Source organism: Pimephales promelas, chromosome 18 (assembly GCF_988280905.1).
Source record: "Pimephales promelas chromosome 18, fPimPro1.hap1.1, whole genome shotgun sequence".
Classification (NCBI taxonomy): Eukaryota; Metazoa; Chordata; class Actinopteri; order Cypriniformes; family Leuciscidae; genus Pimephales; species Pimephales promelas.
The window spans coordinates 5735078-5753681 of NC_142786.1; the positions used below are offsets into that span (position 1 = coordinate 5735078).

Sequence of the window (18604 nt, forward strand, 5' to 3'; positions counted from 1 at the left end):
ATAATGCCATTATACAACATTAACTGACCACAGTATGCCATCAGATTGACTAATTTGGATCAAGTATTACAGAGAGTCAATGCATAGTGATTTTAAGACATAATAATGAATGGTTATAGTCCAAATTAATTAACTTACGTCAGCACCATTGGGGCCAGCTGGACCACGTGGTCCTGGGGGACCAGGAGGACCCTACAATAATACACAACCAGAGAAGATTAGGAAATACATTCATTCTAACCGTGATTCAAAAGACTAGAAGATCATATGCTGCATTATACATAACAACTGCATTCCCTTAACTCTCTTCAAATCAACATATTAAGACTCACCAATGGCCCAACATCTCCTGTCTCTCCCTTTTCTCCAGATGTGCCTGGCAAACCCTAATGAACATGGATGAAGTATAACTTAAAACTTATAACTGATGCATCCTGTATGTAGAATTGAATTGGATTTGAATGCCACACCTGTAGTCCAATGGGGCCTGGAGGCCCAGGGAATCCTCTTGTCCCTTCATCTCCCTTAGCGCCAAACGGTCCCTGCTGACCTCTCGCACCAGTCTCACCATCGGCACCCTGAGTAGAGATGAGGAGATTTGAAATGGGATTGATCACAAGCACTTGTTATAAAAACATATGAATTGTACCATGAATTTGTAATCCAGTTTATTTCCATTTCTTTAACATGTAATGTGTGAATATGTAGGATTTTCTTGAAATTCCTTCCACACTTACAGCTGCGCCAGGCTGTCCAACAGGACCCATTGCCCCAGGTGGACCAGGAGGACCCTGTAAATATGCAAAAAAATTATTACAGATTGATATTATGCTCATTAAAACAAGGATTTGTTGCTTTAAATGAAAGCTAATTTCCTTACGTGTTCTCCTTTGGATCCTTTCCCTCCCTTTTGTCCTGGCTCTCCAACCTCACCCTTTATAAAGATCAATGCAGAATTCATTTTTGATGAGGACATCCATTTGAATGTGATGATTTGAGATCAAGATATGCAGAGGTCACTGACCTTGTCTCCATCCTCTCCAGAAGTACCCGGAGGTCCAGCAGGGCCGGGGAGACCAACTGGACCTTGGATGCCATCGCGACCAGCTGGACCAATCGGACCTTTCTCTCCCTGTAAAACAGGATGATCTTGTGTGACGGGCCTATAAATAAAACTGTATTAGAGATCTGGTCCAAACTTACTGGCACTCCTTTTTCTCCAGAAGCTCCAGGGGGTCCCTGAGGTCCAGGTCGTCCAGGTGGGCCAACGGGACCTGCAGTGCCAGCACCTCCTCTCTCCCCAGCTGAGCCCTGCATAGAAATTCAACTAGTTAAAATGCCAACATATGATTTCAGAATTCCTCAAAAATTATTAAAAAAAAATGAATAAAAAATTTCATTGTGACATTTCCATAACAAAGCCTTAAGGAATTATCTTAAGCCCACTGTAATGCAAAAAAACCCAAAAATGTAATTGATGTAATGTGGAAATTGTTTTATTTGTTGTGATACTTTTCATTCAAGCTCATTTAAATAAGACTTTATGATTAAGAAATTAAGAATTTACGATGCAAATGCAAAACATCTTGGTTTTTTTTGTCATGCAAAATATAATTTCTTATTTTTCCTGATTATTTTGTGTTCAAATATGAGACATACACCTATTCATGAGTCAGTAGAGAACTGATCAGAATACTCATGATATTTTGATGATCTGTTTAATATGAGCAACATACAGCAGGTCCAGGTGGTCCAGCAGGCCCTTCATTTCCTTTCAGTCCTCCAGTTCCCTATGGAAATACACAGGTAGAGCTCAGTTATTAGGTATAAAAACATTTTTACAAATTTTACAATCTAAAATTCACTGGCAGGAATGAGCTGGTCTTATTACCGGAGTTCCTGGCAGTCCTCTTTCTCCTGGGAATCCTCTCAGTCCAGGGGGTCCGTCTTTACCGGGGCCGCCAGATGGACCGGGATCTCCTTTGGTTCCCTCTTTACCAGAGGGCCCAGGAAGGCCTTGCTCACCGGGTGGTCCTGGGGGTCCTGAGTGGCCACGCTCACCCATCTGACCAGTCTCACCAGAGGGACCCTAAACAAGAACTAGATTTGAGTAACGCTTGCGTAGTTCAATACATTTCTCAATTGATTTGAAAGATTTCCAGGTAGAGGTAAAATCCATATTGCCTCGACCTACTACAAAGCAGCAATATGGAAGCCTCTACCTCTAATGAAATTACAAAACTCACCTGTGGTCCAACCACTCCTGGTGGTCCAGGTGGTCCAACTTTGCCTTGGAAACCCTACGAATACAATGAAAACGGAAACATTAATTTTGTTGCACTTATAATCTCATCTTGATCTCAATGAATGTTGACAAAAGATACGTACAACTTCGCCTCTCTGTCCAGGGTGTCCAGGCAGTCCATCTTTCCCCGGGGGTCCCTTCAAAAACCAATCGACATATCAATAAGAAATAGACAAAACTTAAGTGGCAAGCATCAGATCAAACTAATGAACTGTAACTTACAGGAGGTCCCTTTGGCCCAGGGAATCCATTTGCACCTTGAGGTCCGGTTAATCCCTGAAAAAAGAGGAAACATTACTAATAAAATAAAGATGAACTAAAAATCTAGGCTGGTTTTAAAATGTTTAAATAAATACAATTAAATTTTAAATAAACATACTCTCTCTCCAGGTGGTCCAGGAGGCCCGTCACTGCCTGAGCCGCCCTAAAACATCAGAATAAATTGGTTATTTACACGTAATTTAAACATAATTCAATTCATTTTTTGAGAATACATAAATGATGTTCATACCTTAGCACCTGGTTTGCCTGTTGATCCACGGGGACCCCTCTGCCCTCTGGGACCCTAAATTAAAAAATTAAACAAAATCCTTAAGCATTGTTGATCTGAAATCAGATATCTGCTTGACCGAACCTAACAAAAAAAAGTTTAATCTACAGTTTCAACATCAAACCATCTCAAATCAAATGAAAACAGAATAAGATAAGAGATGAGATGATGAATTAAAACAGGTCCTTACGGTAGGCCCTCTTAGTCCTCTTGGTCCAAGTTTTCCAATCAAACCCTGGAAAGAACAGAATCAATTCAGATTTTTTTTTATAAAGGAGCATAGCCTATGTGATACTATTTAAATTATTAATGTTTAAAATATAAATGCAGATGTGGCATTGACATCACTCTGACTAATGCTGCTTGTCATTTTTAATAAAATCTTACTCTTGCGCCCTTCTCGCCATTTGCACCAGGGAATCCTGGGAAACCAAGGGAGCCCTAAAAATACAAGCATTATAAAAAATAATGCATTAAATTTAATCAAATACTTAGATGTATATTGCATGATGCGTCAAAAACAATATTACTTTTGTTTACCTTAATTCCTTGTCTTCCGGGATAGCCAGGAAGTCCAGGCACACCAAGTTTACCCTGGATTGGAATAATATAGAATGATTTAACACATCTTTAGACCAGCAATATACCATTATAACAATATATATATAATACTGTCAGCATCAATAGCAATAGAAAAATAGCTAAAATTATATTTAATGGATCAAAATCAGCAATAACCTCTCAATTTATTTAATCAACTAACCTTCTCTCCCAATACGCCGATAGGTCCAATTTCACCAGGGGGACCGACACGACCCTTTGGCCCCTCAGGACCGTCCTCTCCTCTCGGGCCGGGCACTCCAACCTCTCCCTGTTAGTCCACAACAAATCTTATTGGGCAGTTGAAATGTGTCAATAGAGTCAAGTGCTTCTACTGTTGGACTGCCAGCTGAAGCAACTCTGGACTGCACCCGTTTATATTTGTGCTAAATCACATGCTATTTGATGAGTTTATATCCAAATGTTTTTTGTAAGACGTACCCTCTCGCCCTTCACACCAAAGTCTCCTTTGATTCCAGGGAATCCATCCTCTCCCTGAAAGTAAGAAAAAAAGTTATTAAACACCTTTTTTTGAACCTTTACCTTTGGCATAAACAGGTCACAATTTCTGAAATGTTTCATTATTATATTAAAGACAATAAATTTGACTTGTGTTTTTGACCAAAATCACTCACCTTCTCTCCTTTGTGGCCTTTCAGTCCACGGATACCTTGAGCTCCCTGTGAATGTCACAAAATATTCTGATTTTCAGTTATTCAGTCAGTCAAATATTACTGTGCTGAGTCGTACACAAGAGTGTAGATAACAACGAGATATTAATAGCTATTAATAAGTCCAATATATTAAAAATGTCTATGTTTCTAAAAAATAACCAAGTTACCAAGTGTTAATTAATGATTAGTCTAAATAATATTTACACAGAATTAATTTTCAGTGAAAAATGATCATAACAAAACAACAAAAGCTACCTGCATTAAAAAAAAAGTAGAATAGTTTACCTTGATTCCCCGAGGGCCAGGATAGCCAATAGACCCCTGAGGACCATTAGGACCCTAACAATATATGAACAAGGAAAATAAACATCAAAATATGAACACACACAAAACAGATTTACATGATGGAAAAAATTACTGCATCATTACAATTGAAAACTGACCTTTTCAATCAGAGGTGGCACATGGTTAGAGAATATTTAAATCTATAATCTTTTTTTTTTTCTTATATATTTTATATCATAAAGGCTGATATTATATCATATATTTACAATGCTGTATATTATTGTATCATGTTTGTTGAGATGTGAACATTAATAATAGGTGCAGTTATATATATACAGAATATTTGTATGTACTTGGTTATTTATTTATTTTATTTTTTTCTTTATTGTATTCTTGTTATTTTATCACTTGAAGTCTCTTATTGTCTCAGATAATGTTCCTTTTGTTATGTTCTGTGAAAAATATAAATAAAAAGTTTTTAAAAAAAATATATGAACACACTGGAATTTCTGGGAACATGTGCATGTTTGTATATATCCTATAAAAATGAAGTAATGAGATATATTATCTCTTTGTACTGAAGACTAATGTCATTGCTGATTAAACCCAGTGAAAAGTTCACAAATACTAAAAGTATACAAATAGCTGAGGCACAGATGACCTTTAATTTATGAAGGTAAACATAGAATATACTTAGCATTATGATATGGCCTAACCTGATTTCCTTTGGTTCCACCAGGGCCTTCCTTTCCGGGATGACCCTGTGGGACAAACACGTGAAATTCACATAAACTGAAAGTAATTAACACACCAAAAGAGAGCAAAATCAAATCAAATCTAGCACTTACAGGAGGACCGTCAGCTCCGGGCATTCCTGGTAGACCTGGCTTTCCTGTGGGTCCCTGTTAGAAGACAAACAAAATAGCCTTATAATTACATTTAATTCCTTTAAACATAATTGATGATACCAGCATGAGACTGGACGTGTAAGTATGTTGCATATTTTTATCAAATGCAGACATCAACCTGGTAAAGTGCACATTTTGTAAAGTGCATTCTTTGATTATTAAAAATGATTGCTTTGTGTTCTTCAATCATAAAAAAAAAACACTCACTTTCTCTCCTGGTGGTCCATTATGCCCTTGTGGCCCTGGTGTTCCCTGTTGCACAGAGAAGCATTAATATTAAATACAATTCACTGTGATTTTGTACATTTGTCATTAAATTTGACATAAAGTTCATCGCTCACCTGTGTTCCTGGAGCCCCCTGCTGTCCTGGAGGACCAGGCTCTCCTTGGGGTCCCTTAAAAAAGGGAAGAGGACAATTAGAATGAGGACATGTTAATTACATTTTATGAATGTTCATATCTATTACATAAATATGCCAATTATTGCATCATTTTAAACCAAAAATTGGTATCTAGAGTAATGTCAGAGAACTCTGACCATTTACTGACCAAGTTTCCTTTTGGACCATGTGGACCATCATTTCCGCGGACACCCTGGCAAAGGCAGATAAAATGGAGAAATGAAAGAAAGATCGATCTGGATATTCATGTACAAATATTCATTTTTTAAATCTTCAATTTTATGATGGTTTGTTGAAGTTGCTGTGCAAACCTTAGAAATTATAATATTGACACAAAATACTTGTTTTAACACTTTATTAGTATTTGTAGCTTCGGATGAATACTCACGGGAGGACCAGGAAGTCCAGAAGGCCCTTTAGGCCCCAGCAAACCACGGGGCCCCTACACAATAAGAAAAAGGAACACATTAATGAAATCCAAACAAAACACAAATCCTTATGGATTTTAAACTGGATAGCAAATCCATATTATACAGGCCAATACTATCATATACACTGTCATATCTGTGTTCAGTGTCTGAGAAACAGAAACACCCACCGGTTCGCCGGGAAGACCTCTGGGTCCGATGTCTCCATCATCTCCCTGACAACAGTCAAGATGAAATGGGACATTTAAAAAAAATCTAAACTAATTTTTTTATGCTTTACGACGATGATGATAATAGATATATAACAAAATACAATCAACACACATCAAGAGAATATTTAGACAACATATATTAATATTCACTATTGTTAATTTATTGTAACAGCACAGAGGTCTAAAAAAAAAAAAAAGAAAACTCTAGAGAATTACCCTCTCTCCGTCCTCTCCAGGTGGTCCTGGGGTTCCCATTCCTCCAGTCTGACCCTGTAGAAAAAATTAAACATTTTAATATTATACATCCAATAGCTACATAACAAATTCCCGAAGCCGAGATTCCAGAGGCTTATAATCAACATTAATATTGAAGTTTAATTAATAATTCATTAATAATGAATTTCAATGAATTTGAGCCCTTACCCGATAACCCTTGTCTCCAGGCAAACCAGGAAGGCCATCAAAGCCACGGTCACCCTAATATAGAAAAACACGCAGATATATAAACATCTTGTCCAAAATATTCAGTCAAGGTCAACATGATTACATATCAGAGTTGGAAGATATATACAGCTGAAACTAAACACAAAACACAATGAATCCCACACAAAACACAACTTAAAGAAAAATGGCTAAAATATCCAACCTTAATTCCAGACTCTCCTGGCATTCCTCTGGCTCCATCAGCACCAGCACGACCCTGCAGGACACATCACATATATAAACAAACCGGTGCTAACATGGTGTTATGAAGCTCTGGGTAGTTGCCAGGGCGTTACTATGTGGTTTCTAAGGTGTTTTGGGTTGATTACTAACTGCCTTGAGTAAAAAAAAAAAACACTGATAAGTTATTATGATGTTCTGATCCTTAGATAGGGCATGTGTCGATGTAAATCAATGGGTTTGCTTTTTTATTAGTCTGGAACACTGTATTGGACTCACCCTCCGTCCAGATTTACCAGGAGGACCAGATAATCCTTGTTGACCTCTGGGACCCTGCAAAAACACAAAAAGGATGCATGATAAAGGCTATTCTATTTAGTTTTTATGCAAGATATATGAACATTCCTCCGGTCAGAGCATATCAGGATGGCTCAATGTCTGGCAAATGTTCTTGAAGACAAGACTAACTATTATAATAACACAGAAACGCAAATGCAGAACATCTTACCTGAGGACCAGGGTCTCCACCCTCTCCCTTTAAGCCAGGACTTCCAGGTGTTCCCTATTTAAGAACCAGATAAAAATATCACACTGCTTAACACTGATAACGCACTTGGCACAGGACATCCAAAACTGTAACAGACATTATATATATATATAATTCTTTATAGTTCTTTTACCAAAGGTCCAGGACGGCCGGTGAAACCCATTGGCCCAGGTGGACCTTTCAGAGCCAACTAGACATTAATTATAAATTAAAAATGTATAAAGTTAGACCTCAATGTGAAAAAGCAATAAATTAATAAATGTTAAATGATTGTTTTATGATAGTTTCAACTAACCCGAGCCTGAGACAGAATGGCTTGAGCTTGCGCCTCCTGTGCTGAGGCAACAGGCCCTTTTTCACCAGCACTCTGTCCAAAGCGGAACTGCACGAACAGAAAAGAGGTTTGCAAATCAAGAACCAACTTGGACTATCTTGTGTATGGGAGCTCAGGGGAAGCTGGGTAGGAATAAAGTCACATTTGACACCCTCGACAGTAATGGTATAATGGTGACATCTAGTGGTGAGAGGACTTTATGAACACTAAGAATAAGAAAGAGGACAGAAGACTTACAGGAAGCATGACAGAAGTTCCAGGAGGTCCTGGGACACCATCCGCTCCAGGTAGACCAGCCTTACCAGTAGGACCCTACAGAAACAACCACTTTGATTAATTCAAATGCTTTCAATTATAACTACATACTCTTGACGTGAACTTGAAAAAACGTAGAGAAACAATGAGCAACACAATGTATGTATAATGTTTCAAATGAGCATACTCAAAAAACTAACACAAAAAAATGTCTACACACCCTCTCACCAGGATCACCAACAGAGCCAGGGGGTCCTTGAGGGCCAGCGGGGCCAGGGAGACCCTAATGCAGAGAGAAAATTGCAGAAATTATTGTTTATAAACTACAATTGTGAAATATCATTTTTCCCATAACATTTTTCTAGCATGAATTAACAAGTAACTTCTGCTAACTCGCACTGGGTCTGCCCCAAGCTTGGGATGGCCCTATTTAGTAAATACTAGGGTGAATTCAGGTTGAGTGGGATACGTTAATGCCATTGAAATGACTGAGGAAAAAGTGTCCAAATCAAACTGATATTCACCCTATATGAGGAGAAGGAAAAATACATTGAAATGCACAATATGGAGACCTAGGAAAGGCAGTTCTACAATTAATTAAAATAAAAAAGGCATAGGAATGGTGGTAATTGATCATAAATTCAGTCAAAACAATAAAAGTGAACATACTGCTGGTCCTTCTGGTCCAGGTGGTCCTTCAATCAGCATACCCTGTGAGATTGAGAGTGGTAAAATTAAGAAATTAAAATATATTTTAAAAAGACGTAAACATGCAATAAATCAAAACGTTATTCTGTAGCGCCCCCTGGTGGTCTGGGTGAATTGCATGTCTTAACAGTAATACTAGTAGTTGTAGTTACAATTTCCAAATGTAAACCTTTATCATAATGGTTTTGGCTAATGATCGAATTATGATGCTTACAGGTTCAAGGACAGCAGGCTCTCCCTTCTCTCCCTTCAGGGCCCGCACGGAGGCCTGAGGAAAACAGATATGTAACCCAAAACAGAGTCCAGTCAATATACAAAAAGAACAAACCAATCGTCCAAGATGTTCAGGTAGCAGCTGAGCATTGTACACCCGTCTACATTATAACCCTTGAGTGGTTATGAATGTGACACATAACTTCCCGTAAACCACTGAAACTCCTTGACGGGCAATTTATTTTATAAGGGAGTCCAGTAAATACTTAGCTGACAAAGCATGCTTATAATGCCCGTAATCTGCTGTTGTGAGGCCATCCGTCTAAATGCTGCACATTAGAGACAAGTAACCACTACACATGTTTATTTTTGTATTTGCCGATAAGGATCTACAAGTCTACAGCACATTAATACATACTGAAACACGTTGGCGCAGAAACACAAACAGTCGGGTGCCTTCCAAGAAGATTACTGTTCAGTGCTGATCAAGATTAAGGCTGGTCTCAGATCAGCATGAGAGAGTCAACCAATATTGATGGAGCTATACTGAACTAAGCACTCTATGCAGACTTGCAGAGGAATCTTGAGCAAAGGGGGCAGTGTTCAAGACTTGAAGTCTTGTTTAAACAATGTTTGCTAACAGGGGAACTATTTCCTGTTGATGAAGTAACTTGCTAACACATTACTCTCTAAGAAAACTTCATTTAGTCTTAGGTAAAAAGATACTGCAAATTGGTCAACTCTTTTGGAAACTGAAGTTCTCTTCCAAAACCTGCCTTGCTGTGTGTACAGCCTACCAATGGTATTATTGTTAAAGGGGTAGCTCACCAAAAAATGAAAATTCTGTCATCATTTACTCAACCTTATACTGTTCCAAACCTGTATAATTTCTCTTCTGTTGAACTAAAACGAATTTTGGGTACCAGACATTTGACAGTTGCCATTGACTTATATTGTTCCCACCATGGAAGTCAATGGCTACTGTCTGGTTACTGACATTCTTCAAAATTTTTCTTTTTATTTCAACAGAAGGAAGAAAATCACACAGGTTTGGAACAACATAAGGTTGAGTAAATGATGACCGAATTACAATTTTTGTGTGAACTATCCCTTTAACTAAAATCATTCCTGTTAATTGAAATAAAAAAAATATTAGATGAAAAACTTAAACTAAAAAATGTGAAATCTTGTCACGGCAGATAACTGAAACAACAGAAATATATAAAAAAAATTAGTAAAACAAACTAAATGTGAAATATGTATATATTATAAAATGTATTTATAATAAAAACGAATTCAAAATATTAATAAATACTATAATAGTATATAAACAATACTAAGATAATACTGCCTACAAAACCCAATAAACTGATAAAGCGCTCATCATGTTAAGATTTTAACTCACAATTGACAGGTTTTACTAACATGTTGCTAAGCAAACAATGTGATACTTTAATAATCATAATACATAATTCGCATAAATATTGTAAATATTACTTAGATTATTCATTAAGATATTTAATTAGATTATTACAAACTATTTTTATCATTATCAGTATTTAATCAAATGTACAAATATTTAAAAATACATATTTCTTAATATCTCAAAACATTTGCCAGCTTAGATGTCTCAAAGTAAAGATTCTTGAAAAATAAAAATAAAAATACAAGATACAATTTCTGCTAGGCAGAGGTTTTGAAACAGAGCTTAAGTCCTAGACCCCAGGCTGGTTGCATAAAACACCTAGTCTTAAAAGTTAGTCATCTCAGTTTTTTTCTTACATCTGGTCCTTACTTTTTAGTCAGTTGCATAAAATGGTCTTAATATAGCTAGTGACTAGGTTTATGCAACTGGCCGCAGAACATAAACTAGCACCAGTGCTTAGCTGGTCTTAACAACTGTCTGCTTCTGCTTGATGCCTCTGCAAGACTTAAAGCCATAGCAAATTCAATTTAAGCTTTTATTAAAGCTTTAAATGGAATTTGCAGGAAAGCACAAGATAACTTACACCTCCCTCATCCGTCACAGCGGACAGGGCGGGGCCTAGGGTGTCTTCCGTCTTGCTTTCGGAGATGGGCTCACTGTAGTCTTTGTAGGAATAGTCATACTCCTTCATTCCAAAGTCGCTTGTTATGTACTCCTCAGCGAAGGGCTCGTCTGGCGTTTGAGACACCCCTTCACCACCTGTCTTGGTCGTATCTATTTCCTCCACAGCGACAGTCTCGTCCACCTGGGCCGTACCATTGGGAGCAGAGGTAGGGGTGGGGTGGATGGTTTGGAGAATGGAAGATTATATGGTGTGATGGGGTAGGAATGGAGAGAAGATAGAGAGAAGAAGAAAATGGAGAGGGAAAATGGGAATAAGAGGGCAAAGAATAATCAGAATAATAGATCTTACCTGTCAAACAGATCATGAGAGAGGAACACAGGTTTACACACACACACACACACAGCACACAAACTGATCTCAGCAAAAAATTGGTCTCTTTTACCACTTTATTGTTCAGTCCAAAGGCCCGTTCACACCAAAAACAATAACTATAAAGATAACTAATCCACACCACGTAATGAAACCTTCAATACTCAAGCTATTTGAAGTTGGGTGGATTCTGATTGGCTATGTTGTTGATTGACAATGTTTTGACAATCATTCATCAACTGGCAAAAATCATTCTAAATTTGATTCCAAAGTTATCGTTTCTCTGTCATTATCGTTGCGCTATGGTGTGGACTTCCCTATTGTTACAGGATAAGAATGTTATGGTGATCCATCTTGATGTGAATGGGCCTTATCCATTTCTTCTCCAACATCATGACTTTGACTAAGCAAAATGTGAGACCATAATTTTGAGCGTTGTGCCTCAATATGAAATTAAAGTCTTTTTTTGTGGCGTATTTGTCCAATATTGTTGTTTTCAAACTAATCTATTGATTTACTGACCACAGAATCACTCAGGCCTATGGAAACACACTTACTTTGAGGCAAAAACTAAAGCACTACTTCCTACTAGTCTCTTACCATATTGTTGACTTTTTGAATTAACTCTCTGGCCATGTAGATTGTCCATTTCCAAACTATAACTAAACATATTACTTAAACTTAAATACAAACCTGACCAAAAAGTCCCACTTTAGATGAAAAAGTATTTAGTTAGGTCTAACTAACCCACTAATTCATTGTTCGCTCACAAAAAATAGGCTGTATATAAAGTTAATCAGTTTCTCTGACCTTACTGATTAATAGTGACCGACTCCCAAACATATGTCACTCTTAAAAGAAGCTGTCCAGCAATGAATGCATGGTATTCATTCCATATTTGCACCATTTCTTTTGTGATCTCTGTTTCTCAAGATTTTCCTTCTTATGTCAAGATGATGTCTTGATATAAGAACATGGATAAAATCTTAAAGCAATTGAAATAAGAATCACAAAACAAATATTTGATAAAATGGGTGCATGCATTCATTTTTGCGGTTAAGAACAGCACTGATCATGGCACACGTGGCTGCAGAATTGTTAATTTGTTAAGGTAAAATAACCCCAGGCTGGTCTCACCTCCAGTCTAATGATTTAAAGCAATTAAGAGACTCTTATAGAGACTGTTGACTGCTCCATGTCTCTCAGCTATCTATGGGTGTGGGTTACCTGGTTCATGCTTTCTTCATATCCATTCGGATCACTTTCTGGCTGTGGGGACGCCTCTTCTCCTACTGTGTAATAATAATCGGTCTCTGTGGGGGTGTGGTCAGCCTCTGAGTAAGCAGGATCTACGTCCTGATTGGAGGAGGCCAAGAGATGGGTGGGGTCGGGGTGGAGGTAAGCAGATTTGAAGGAGAGAGATAGATTAGTATAAAAACAAGCTCATGTCTGATGAACTTGTTACATGCAGAAAGAAGAGATCAATGTGCCTTTGCTGATAGAAGACGACATGTCTTCTGGCAAAAAGCCATTGTTCTCGTGTCATAGCAAAATCAGAATCGGAAACGTTTTGCATCTTGGAATAAACCTTTGCATCGTGAAAGACTTATTTTAATCAACAAGATTTGCTGTCCCAGACAGATTTTCCTTTTCACCTAATTTGCTTTATAAAGCCACATTGCCATGTCAAGCAAAAAAAATATAGTCAAGTTGGGTCAGAACTTGACTTTACAGGTGTTGACGTTAGTGGCAATGGTCAACTGGACCATTGAAACACAACAGACACCATCAATAATCAACTTTTGGGCATTTGTCCTCAATTTCATGGGACAGATCTTCAACAAAGACAGAAAGAGTTGAGTGCAGCATCACAGAGTCAATATTTTGAGTGGTATATTTTCTGTGAAACTGCTTCTCTCATATTTCATTCACAGGACAGCATTTAATAAACAACACATAAAAGAGAAACAGACTGAAATCAGAAAGTGAGATGGAGAAAGAGACTCGTTGTGTCATGTGTAACATAGAGCTCTACCAATGACTCATTAAACTGGGATCTTCTGACTATATTTCTCAACTGATCACATGCTCTAATCGGTTTTACCTGGTAAACTACTTTCTACAAACTAACCAGTTAGAGAGTGTAGATTTGGAGTGACAGGAAATATAATGGAAGAGAAACAAAAGACTGTACAAATAGCCATGCGGTGATGACACAGTCTATACCGCTTGTCATATAATGATCACTCGGATCATTTGATATATGAAAGGGTGGAGGAGATCCAAGCGAGTCTGTATGCCTCCAACCTCGCAGCTGGTCATTGTCATGATACCTTTATGGTTTTACACACTGCTTTCTGAATTTTGATTAACCTGATGGAAAGTATAATGGAAAAATCAAGTGAAGATCATAACATTAATCCTGAAAAGTATGCAAAACCTGAAAGGTACGATGTAGGATCGTATTCCAAAAGCACCAGAGGATGTGTTGTATCTGTTATCTTTCAACATTTTCAATGAAGACAAATCCCAGATCAACGTTTCCTCTGAGATAAGAATACAGTCCTGAACCAAGATGACGAGGTTGGAAATACAGCTCTGGACGGCCAACACGGGCTCTTGATTTTGTACCTGTTGATAACCATTGGTGGGTTTCTTCTTGGGGATTTCTGGAGAAGAGATGGTCGTGTCACGCGCAGCCTTGTCGAAGGGTGGGAAATTTTTGGTCTTTGATTTGACGTTATTGACATCCAAGACCCTAGGTTTTGAAGGGAGAGGCAAAGGCGCAGGGGTAGGTTTGAAAACGACAGGTTTTTGAGTGACGGATGCGGTTTTAGAGACTTTCTGAACCTTCTCTACCACAGTTTTGGTTGGTTTAGGCTTCACGGGTGGTGCATTGGCTTTTGTTTTGTCTATCTTGTCTTTGGTTGGTTGTGGTTTGGCGGGCGGTTTAGTTTTTCCCAATTTCTTTGCAGTTGTCTCCGACTCCTTGGTTATTGTTACTTTGGTCACTGCTGCCTTTTCAGCCTTCACTGTTTTTGCACCATTAGTTTTAGCTTCTCCGTTTGCTTTTTTCTCCACATTGCCATTGTTATTGACTTTACCATTGCTGCCAGCCTTAGCCTTACCATTAGCATCTTTCCCATTCCCATTGCTTTTGCCGTTGCCGTTACCATTTACTTTAGCCTGACCATTATTTTTTTTCTCCTCAACCGCCTTTCCATTGGCATTAGCCTTTTTGTTGTTGTCATTCTTTGTGCCCGGAGTTGCTTTTGGTTTGGCTGCTAGTTTAGAAGCCAAAGTAGGTTTTATCTTTGAAATCAATAATTGTGCTGCAGTTGGTTTGCTCTTTGCAGTTTTGACTGATGGAGGTGGTTTGGCTTTAGCTGGTTTAGCAGGTTTTTCTGATTTTGCAGCGGATTTTTTTTGCTTATCGGCTTTGCCGTTGTTCGCCTTGCCCTCCTATTTGATGAATAACGTTTTTATTTATTGAATCATAAAGTGTCGGGTCAGCGTTCATGGAAAGGGAGGGAATGATAAAGAGATAGAGAGTGGAAGACATCAGGGATGGGGGGGGATTGAATGTAGTGGGGATGGACAGAAAAAGAGAGAGACAACACAATGAATTTAAGATCGCTGGTGCTTGAATGACTGATTGAGATTTCAATGGCATTACTGGATACAGTATAATGTTCAATCAGATTTATTTGTCATAGTTATATAATGAGTTTAGAGTACTTTCGTACCTAAAGAGAGATAAATGTGATACTGTTTTCTCCAATAATGCCAATCTCCACATTAAAAAAGCAGCATGTTGTGCGCATGGGGATGTAATGCTGAGGCACTGGGGGAAAGTATGCTCAAATAGCATCTGTTGATCAAACTGATGCATGGCTGGTACACTGTGCTGCTCAACTGCACAGAAAGAGTGACAGGAAGTGAAATAGTCATATTACACCATTCATAATCCCATCATCCCATTCATTAAACAGAAAACTGTTTTAGACAAAGAACATTTAACTTTGAATACTAATCAATGTGAAAGGAATGAATGGCGTAGACTACCCAGAATAAGATGACAAGCAGAAGCACAAACTGCAGAGAATAAAACAGGCATATTAATTGAAGACTTATCTAGATATAGACATACTGAGCTAGTCGAAGTTATTTACTCACAGTGAAATACAAACTTGCAGGCTAGATACAGACATGACTGTCTACAGGGCAAGAAAAACAAAAGTACAATGTTGACCAAAGTGAAAGTAAACCTAAGAAGTGAAGAGATGGATATGAATAAACACATAGACACAGACGTTCGTTGTTCATAATAACAAATCAGAGTGACACAAGACACAAGAGAACTCACACAACAGGTGAAATGTGAAAACATGCAAATACATGTAGGAATTAAACCAGATTTTAGGAAGAGTAATGCCATGCAACTATGAAGAATGAAAATCAATAAGTTACAATAACCTCATTGACATGCACATGAAATTTGGTCATATACTGAAAATCAGATCGGTTTAAATGACTATAAAAATGACTGAATTGTAGAAATTAACCAGCATATGGACTTTAATCGTAAAATTACATTAAAATACCATTAAAAATTGTCACTGAAAATAGTTTATGAATATTAAACTAGCTAATGCAAATCTAAAAAAAATATATATCAATTCAGTATAGATAATAATTTAATATTAAATTAATATTAAGGTCACTAGATTTCCTAAATATAAAATTTATTTGAGATATAACATACATGGATGTATGAACACTTTACTATCTGTTTAGTAAATCAGTGTTTCAACCTCTTTCTGCTGGTTTAACACAGTGGGGCCATGATCTGTGCGTGATAGTGTGTGTATGTGTGTGTCTCCAGTGCCCCTTCAAAATCCACATACACACAATCATGTACCGACCAACACAAACATTTTATGACAAAGGACAACATGTAGGTGACACAAGCAACATCAATGTAGTGTTATAGATGAGGGCTGAGGTGAAACGAGGTGGCGTTCGGAAAAAGGTGGGACATCACACATGACGATGCAAAACAGGAGTGAACAGAAAGGAGAGGATGAATTTATTCAATTGAAAGAGACGGGTAAGTAACATGACACTTTCTGTGTTCAATTGTGTCATCATCATCATCTATTTGTTTGTTTTTTTAAGTTTAAACTTGTAGATTAGACATTTGAGATGTAAATATGAAAATATTTGACACTGACAGGGAGGTTTAAATATATTCTATGTTTTTTTGCAACATACCTGAAACTTTAAGACTACTAATATTTCCTTTAGAAAATGCAAATCTATTTTTTTTCATAACTCATGCCATCTCTTCCTCTCTTTTCCGATTCACTCCATTTTCACGCTCCCTCTTTACCTGTTCAGTGAGGGTCCCGGGTGTGACGGAGGGAGGGACGGATTGGGAGGGAGGGACACTCGTAGTTCCTTCATAATAATAGGGGTATTCATAATCATCCCGCTCTTCATCAAAGTACTGAGAGACATGGGGGGAAAGAGACGAGGAGTGAAGCCAGAGGAATGCAGGGAAGGAGAGAGAGGGCATGTGAGTGACAGTAAGAGAATGTAGCAAATGACAAGAGTGAACAAAGAAGACTTTGGAAAGAGAAAACAATATGAGAGGAGAGAAAAGTAATGGATGAGTAAAGTAAGATGTAGGAACTAGAAACGAGGGTCTTAGCAAGGGCAGGATGAAAGTATCATTTGTTCATCAGACTCATGGGTTTGAAAAGCAATTACTGCAAAACACAATGAGAACTTCAATGAACGAAAAAAAAACATTCATCTGAAAAGCTAACGTGAAAGAACACTGTAAGAAGAAATAAAGCTATTGTATGCAGTTTCAGCATTTAGAGCGAAATGGTTATTGGAATAAAGCACCTTTGATGATGTGTAAGAGCTGTGGATGTATGAAAATGCATTGTAGGGAAGTCATGTGGATATCTGACTCAAATCAGGGGCTCTATATACTGTATGTGTAATATAATGATAATGTGCTATGAAACATAATCTAGAATTGTATGCATTATTGTCAGAACATGAATAATTCGCTGGCATTCTGATGTGAGATTTTGCTTCATTTACAATGTTTTTGTCCCATATTTATCCATGCATTTATTGAAAGTCCAATCCAAGTCAAAAATACAGGTGCAGATTTCAAACGGCATGATTATTTGGTAGCTTTTTTGAAAAAACAAAAACATTAAGCATACATTTGGTGACTAATACAAATATGATGCATTGAGAAGAGTTGCATTAACATACGTTAAACTAACCATCAAACACTTGCTACTAGTGAAACTCCATCTGTATATATCTCACATCAGGACGCTTTACCCCATTTTAAAAACGTGCTGTGGTACTCACGTAGGTGTTTGGGTCCTGGGACTGGACTTTGGGCAGAGGGGAGTCACAGTCAGGGCTGTAGTGCTCGCAGAAGTCAAAGGCGGCCTGAGGGTTGGATGCGATCAGCAGTTGCTGGATCTCACCCTGGAGAGAAGCAAAGAAAAAGAGGCGATGTCAGTTTGCTGTCTGGAACCTGGGGTCAAAATCAGGCCTACTGGGATAGTACGGCATTTAATATGAGCAAGATTCATTAATTGAGAAATTAGCAGTGTGAAATTAAAGGGGACCTATAATGCCATTTTTTGTTTTGGGGTTCTACTATAATAGGTTTGTTGCAGCTGTCAGTAACGCTCTGTTTAGTTCCAGTCTCTATGAAGCCACTCCTTCTGAAAAGAGCAATGTGCTCTGATTGGTCGGCTGGACCAGTATGTTGTGATTGGTGAACCACTTCGAGTGCGTTTTAGAAATGTCAGAACTGTTTAACATGTGATTCCCTGAATATGTCATATAAGTATAAAGTCAACATAAAATTACATTTGCAACCCATTTAATGTCCATAATGTGACATATTTTAGAAAAAAATAAAGAAAAAAGACAGAAACTGCTTAGACTAGTCTTATAAGTTAGTCATCAATATTTTCAGTCATCAATATACCAAAAAGTAAGACTGATTAGCCCTAACTAGGTGTGTAACATGTGTCACAATATATCGCAATACAAAAA

The 18604-nt window shown here is 37.7% G+C and overlaps 1 protein-coding gene across 2 annotated transcripts in view; it reads right to left on the bottom strand.

The window, feature by feature from the left end:
- Nucleotides 1-18604, bottom strand: part of col11a2 (collagen, type XI, alpha 2) — a 67415-nt gene that overhangs the window by 39670 nt on the left and 9141 nt on the right. Inside the window, exons 5-48 of one of the 2 annotated variants that reach the window (XM_089123355.1) lie at nucleotides 17903-18025; nucleotides 16896-17012; nucleotides 14135-14965; nucleotides 12731-12859; nucleotides 11093-11314; nucleotides 9085-9138; nucleotides 8832-8873; nucleotides 8383-8445; nucleotides 8145-8219; nucleotides 7869-7955; nucleotides 7707-7763; nucleotides 7535-7588; nucleotides 7306-7359; nucleotides 7010-7063; nucleotides 6787-6840; nucleotides 6580-6633; nucleotides 6322-6366; nucleotides 6112-6165; nucleotides 5872-5916; nucleotides 5664-5717; nucleotides 5530-5574; nucleotides 5263-5316; nucleotides 5131-5175; nucleotides 4415-4468; nucleotides 4091-4135; nucleotides 3897-3950; nucleotides 3619-3726; nucleotides 3396-3449; nucleotides 3243-3296; nucleotides 3046-3090; nucleotides 2817-2870; nucleotides 2685-2729; nucleotides 2528-2581; nucleotides 2389-2442; nucleotides 2247-2300; nucleotides 1892-2089; nucleotides 1737-1790; nucleotides 1204-1311; nucleotides 1025-1132; nucleotides 881-934; nucleotides 738-791; nucleotides 471-578; nucleotides 333-386; nucleotides 139-192 (exon numbers count right to left, since the gene is read on the bottom strand). In XM_089123355.1, coding sequence (XP_088979481.1) covers nucleotides 139-192; nucleotides 333-386; nucleotides 471-578; nucleotides 738-791; nucleotides 881-934; nucleotides 1025-1132; nucleotides 1204-1311; nucleotides 1737-1790; nucleotides 1892-2089; nucleotides 2247-2300; nucleotides 2389-2442; nucleotides 2528-2581; nucleotides 2685-2729; nucleotides 2817-2870; nucleotides 3046-3090; nucleotides 3243-3296; nucleotides 3396-3449; nucleotides 3619-3726; nucleotides 3897-3950; nucleotides 4091-4135; nucleotides 4415-4468; nucleotides 5131-5175; nucleotides 5263-5316; nucleotides 5530-5574; nucleotides 5664-5717; nucleotides 5872-5916; nucleotides 6112-6165; nucleotides 6322-6366; nucleotides 6580-6633; nucleotides 6787-6840; nucleotides 7010-7063; nucleotides 7306-7359; nucleotides 7535-7588; nucleotides 7707-7763; nucleotides 7869-7955; nucleotides 8145-8219; nucleotides 8383-8445; nucleotides 8832-8873; nucleotides 9085-9138; nucleotides 11093-11314; nucleotides 12731-12859; nucleotides 14135-14965; nucleotides 16896-17012; nucleotides 17903-18025 — 3879 coding nt within the window. The remainder of the gene's footprint in view (nucleotides 1-138; nucleotides 193-332; nucleotides 387-470; nucleotides 579-737; nucleotides 792-880; nucleotides 935-1024; nucleotides 1133-1203; nucleotides 1312-1736; nucleotides 1791-1891; nucleotides 2090-2246; nucleotides 2301-2388; nucleotides 2443-2527; nucleotides 2582-2684; nucleotides 2730-2816; nucleotides 2871-3045; nucleotides 3091-3242; nucleotides 3297-3395; nucleotides 3450-3618; nucleotides 3727-3896; nucleotides 3951-4090; nucleotides 4136-4414; nucleotides 4469-5130; nucleotides 5176-5262; nucleotides 5317-5529; nucleotides 5575-5663; nucleotides 5718-5871; nucleotides 5917-6111; nucleotides 6166-6321; nucleotides 6367-6579; nucleotides 6634-6786; nucleotides 6841-7009; nucleotides 7064-7305; nucleotides 7360-7534; nucleotides 7589-7706; nucleotides 7764-7868; nucleotides 7956-8144; nucleotides 8220-8382; nucleotides 8446-8831; nucleotides 8874-9084; nucleotides 9139-11092; nucleotides 11315-12730; nucleotides 12860-14134; nucleotides 14966-16895; nucleotides 17013-17902; nucleotides 18026-18604) is intronic. The other variant, XM_089123356.1, reaches the window with a different exon arrangement.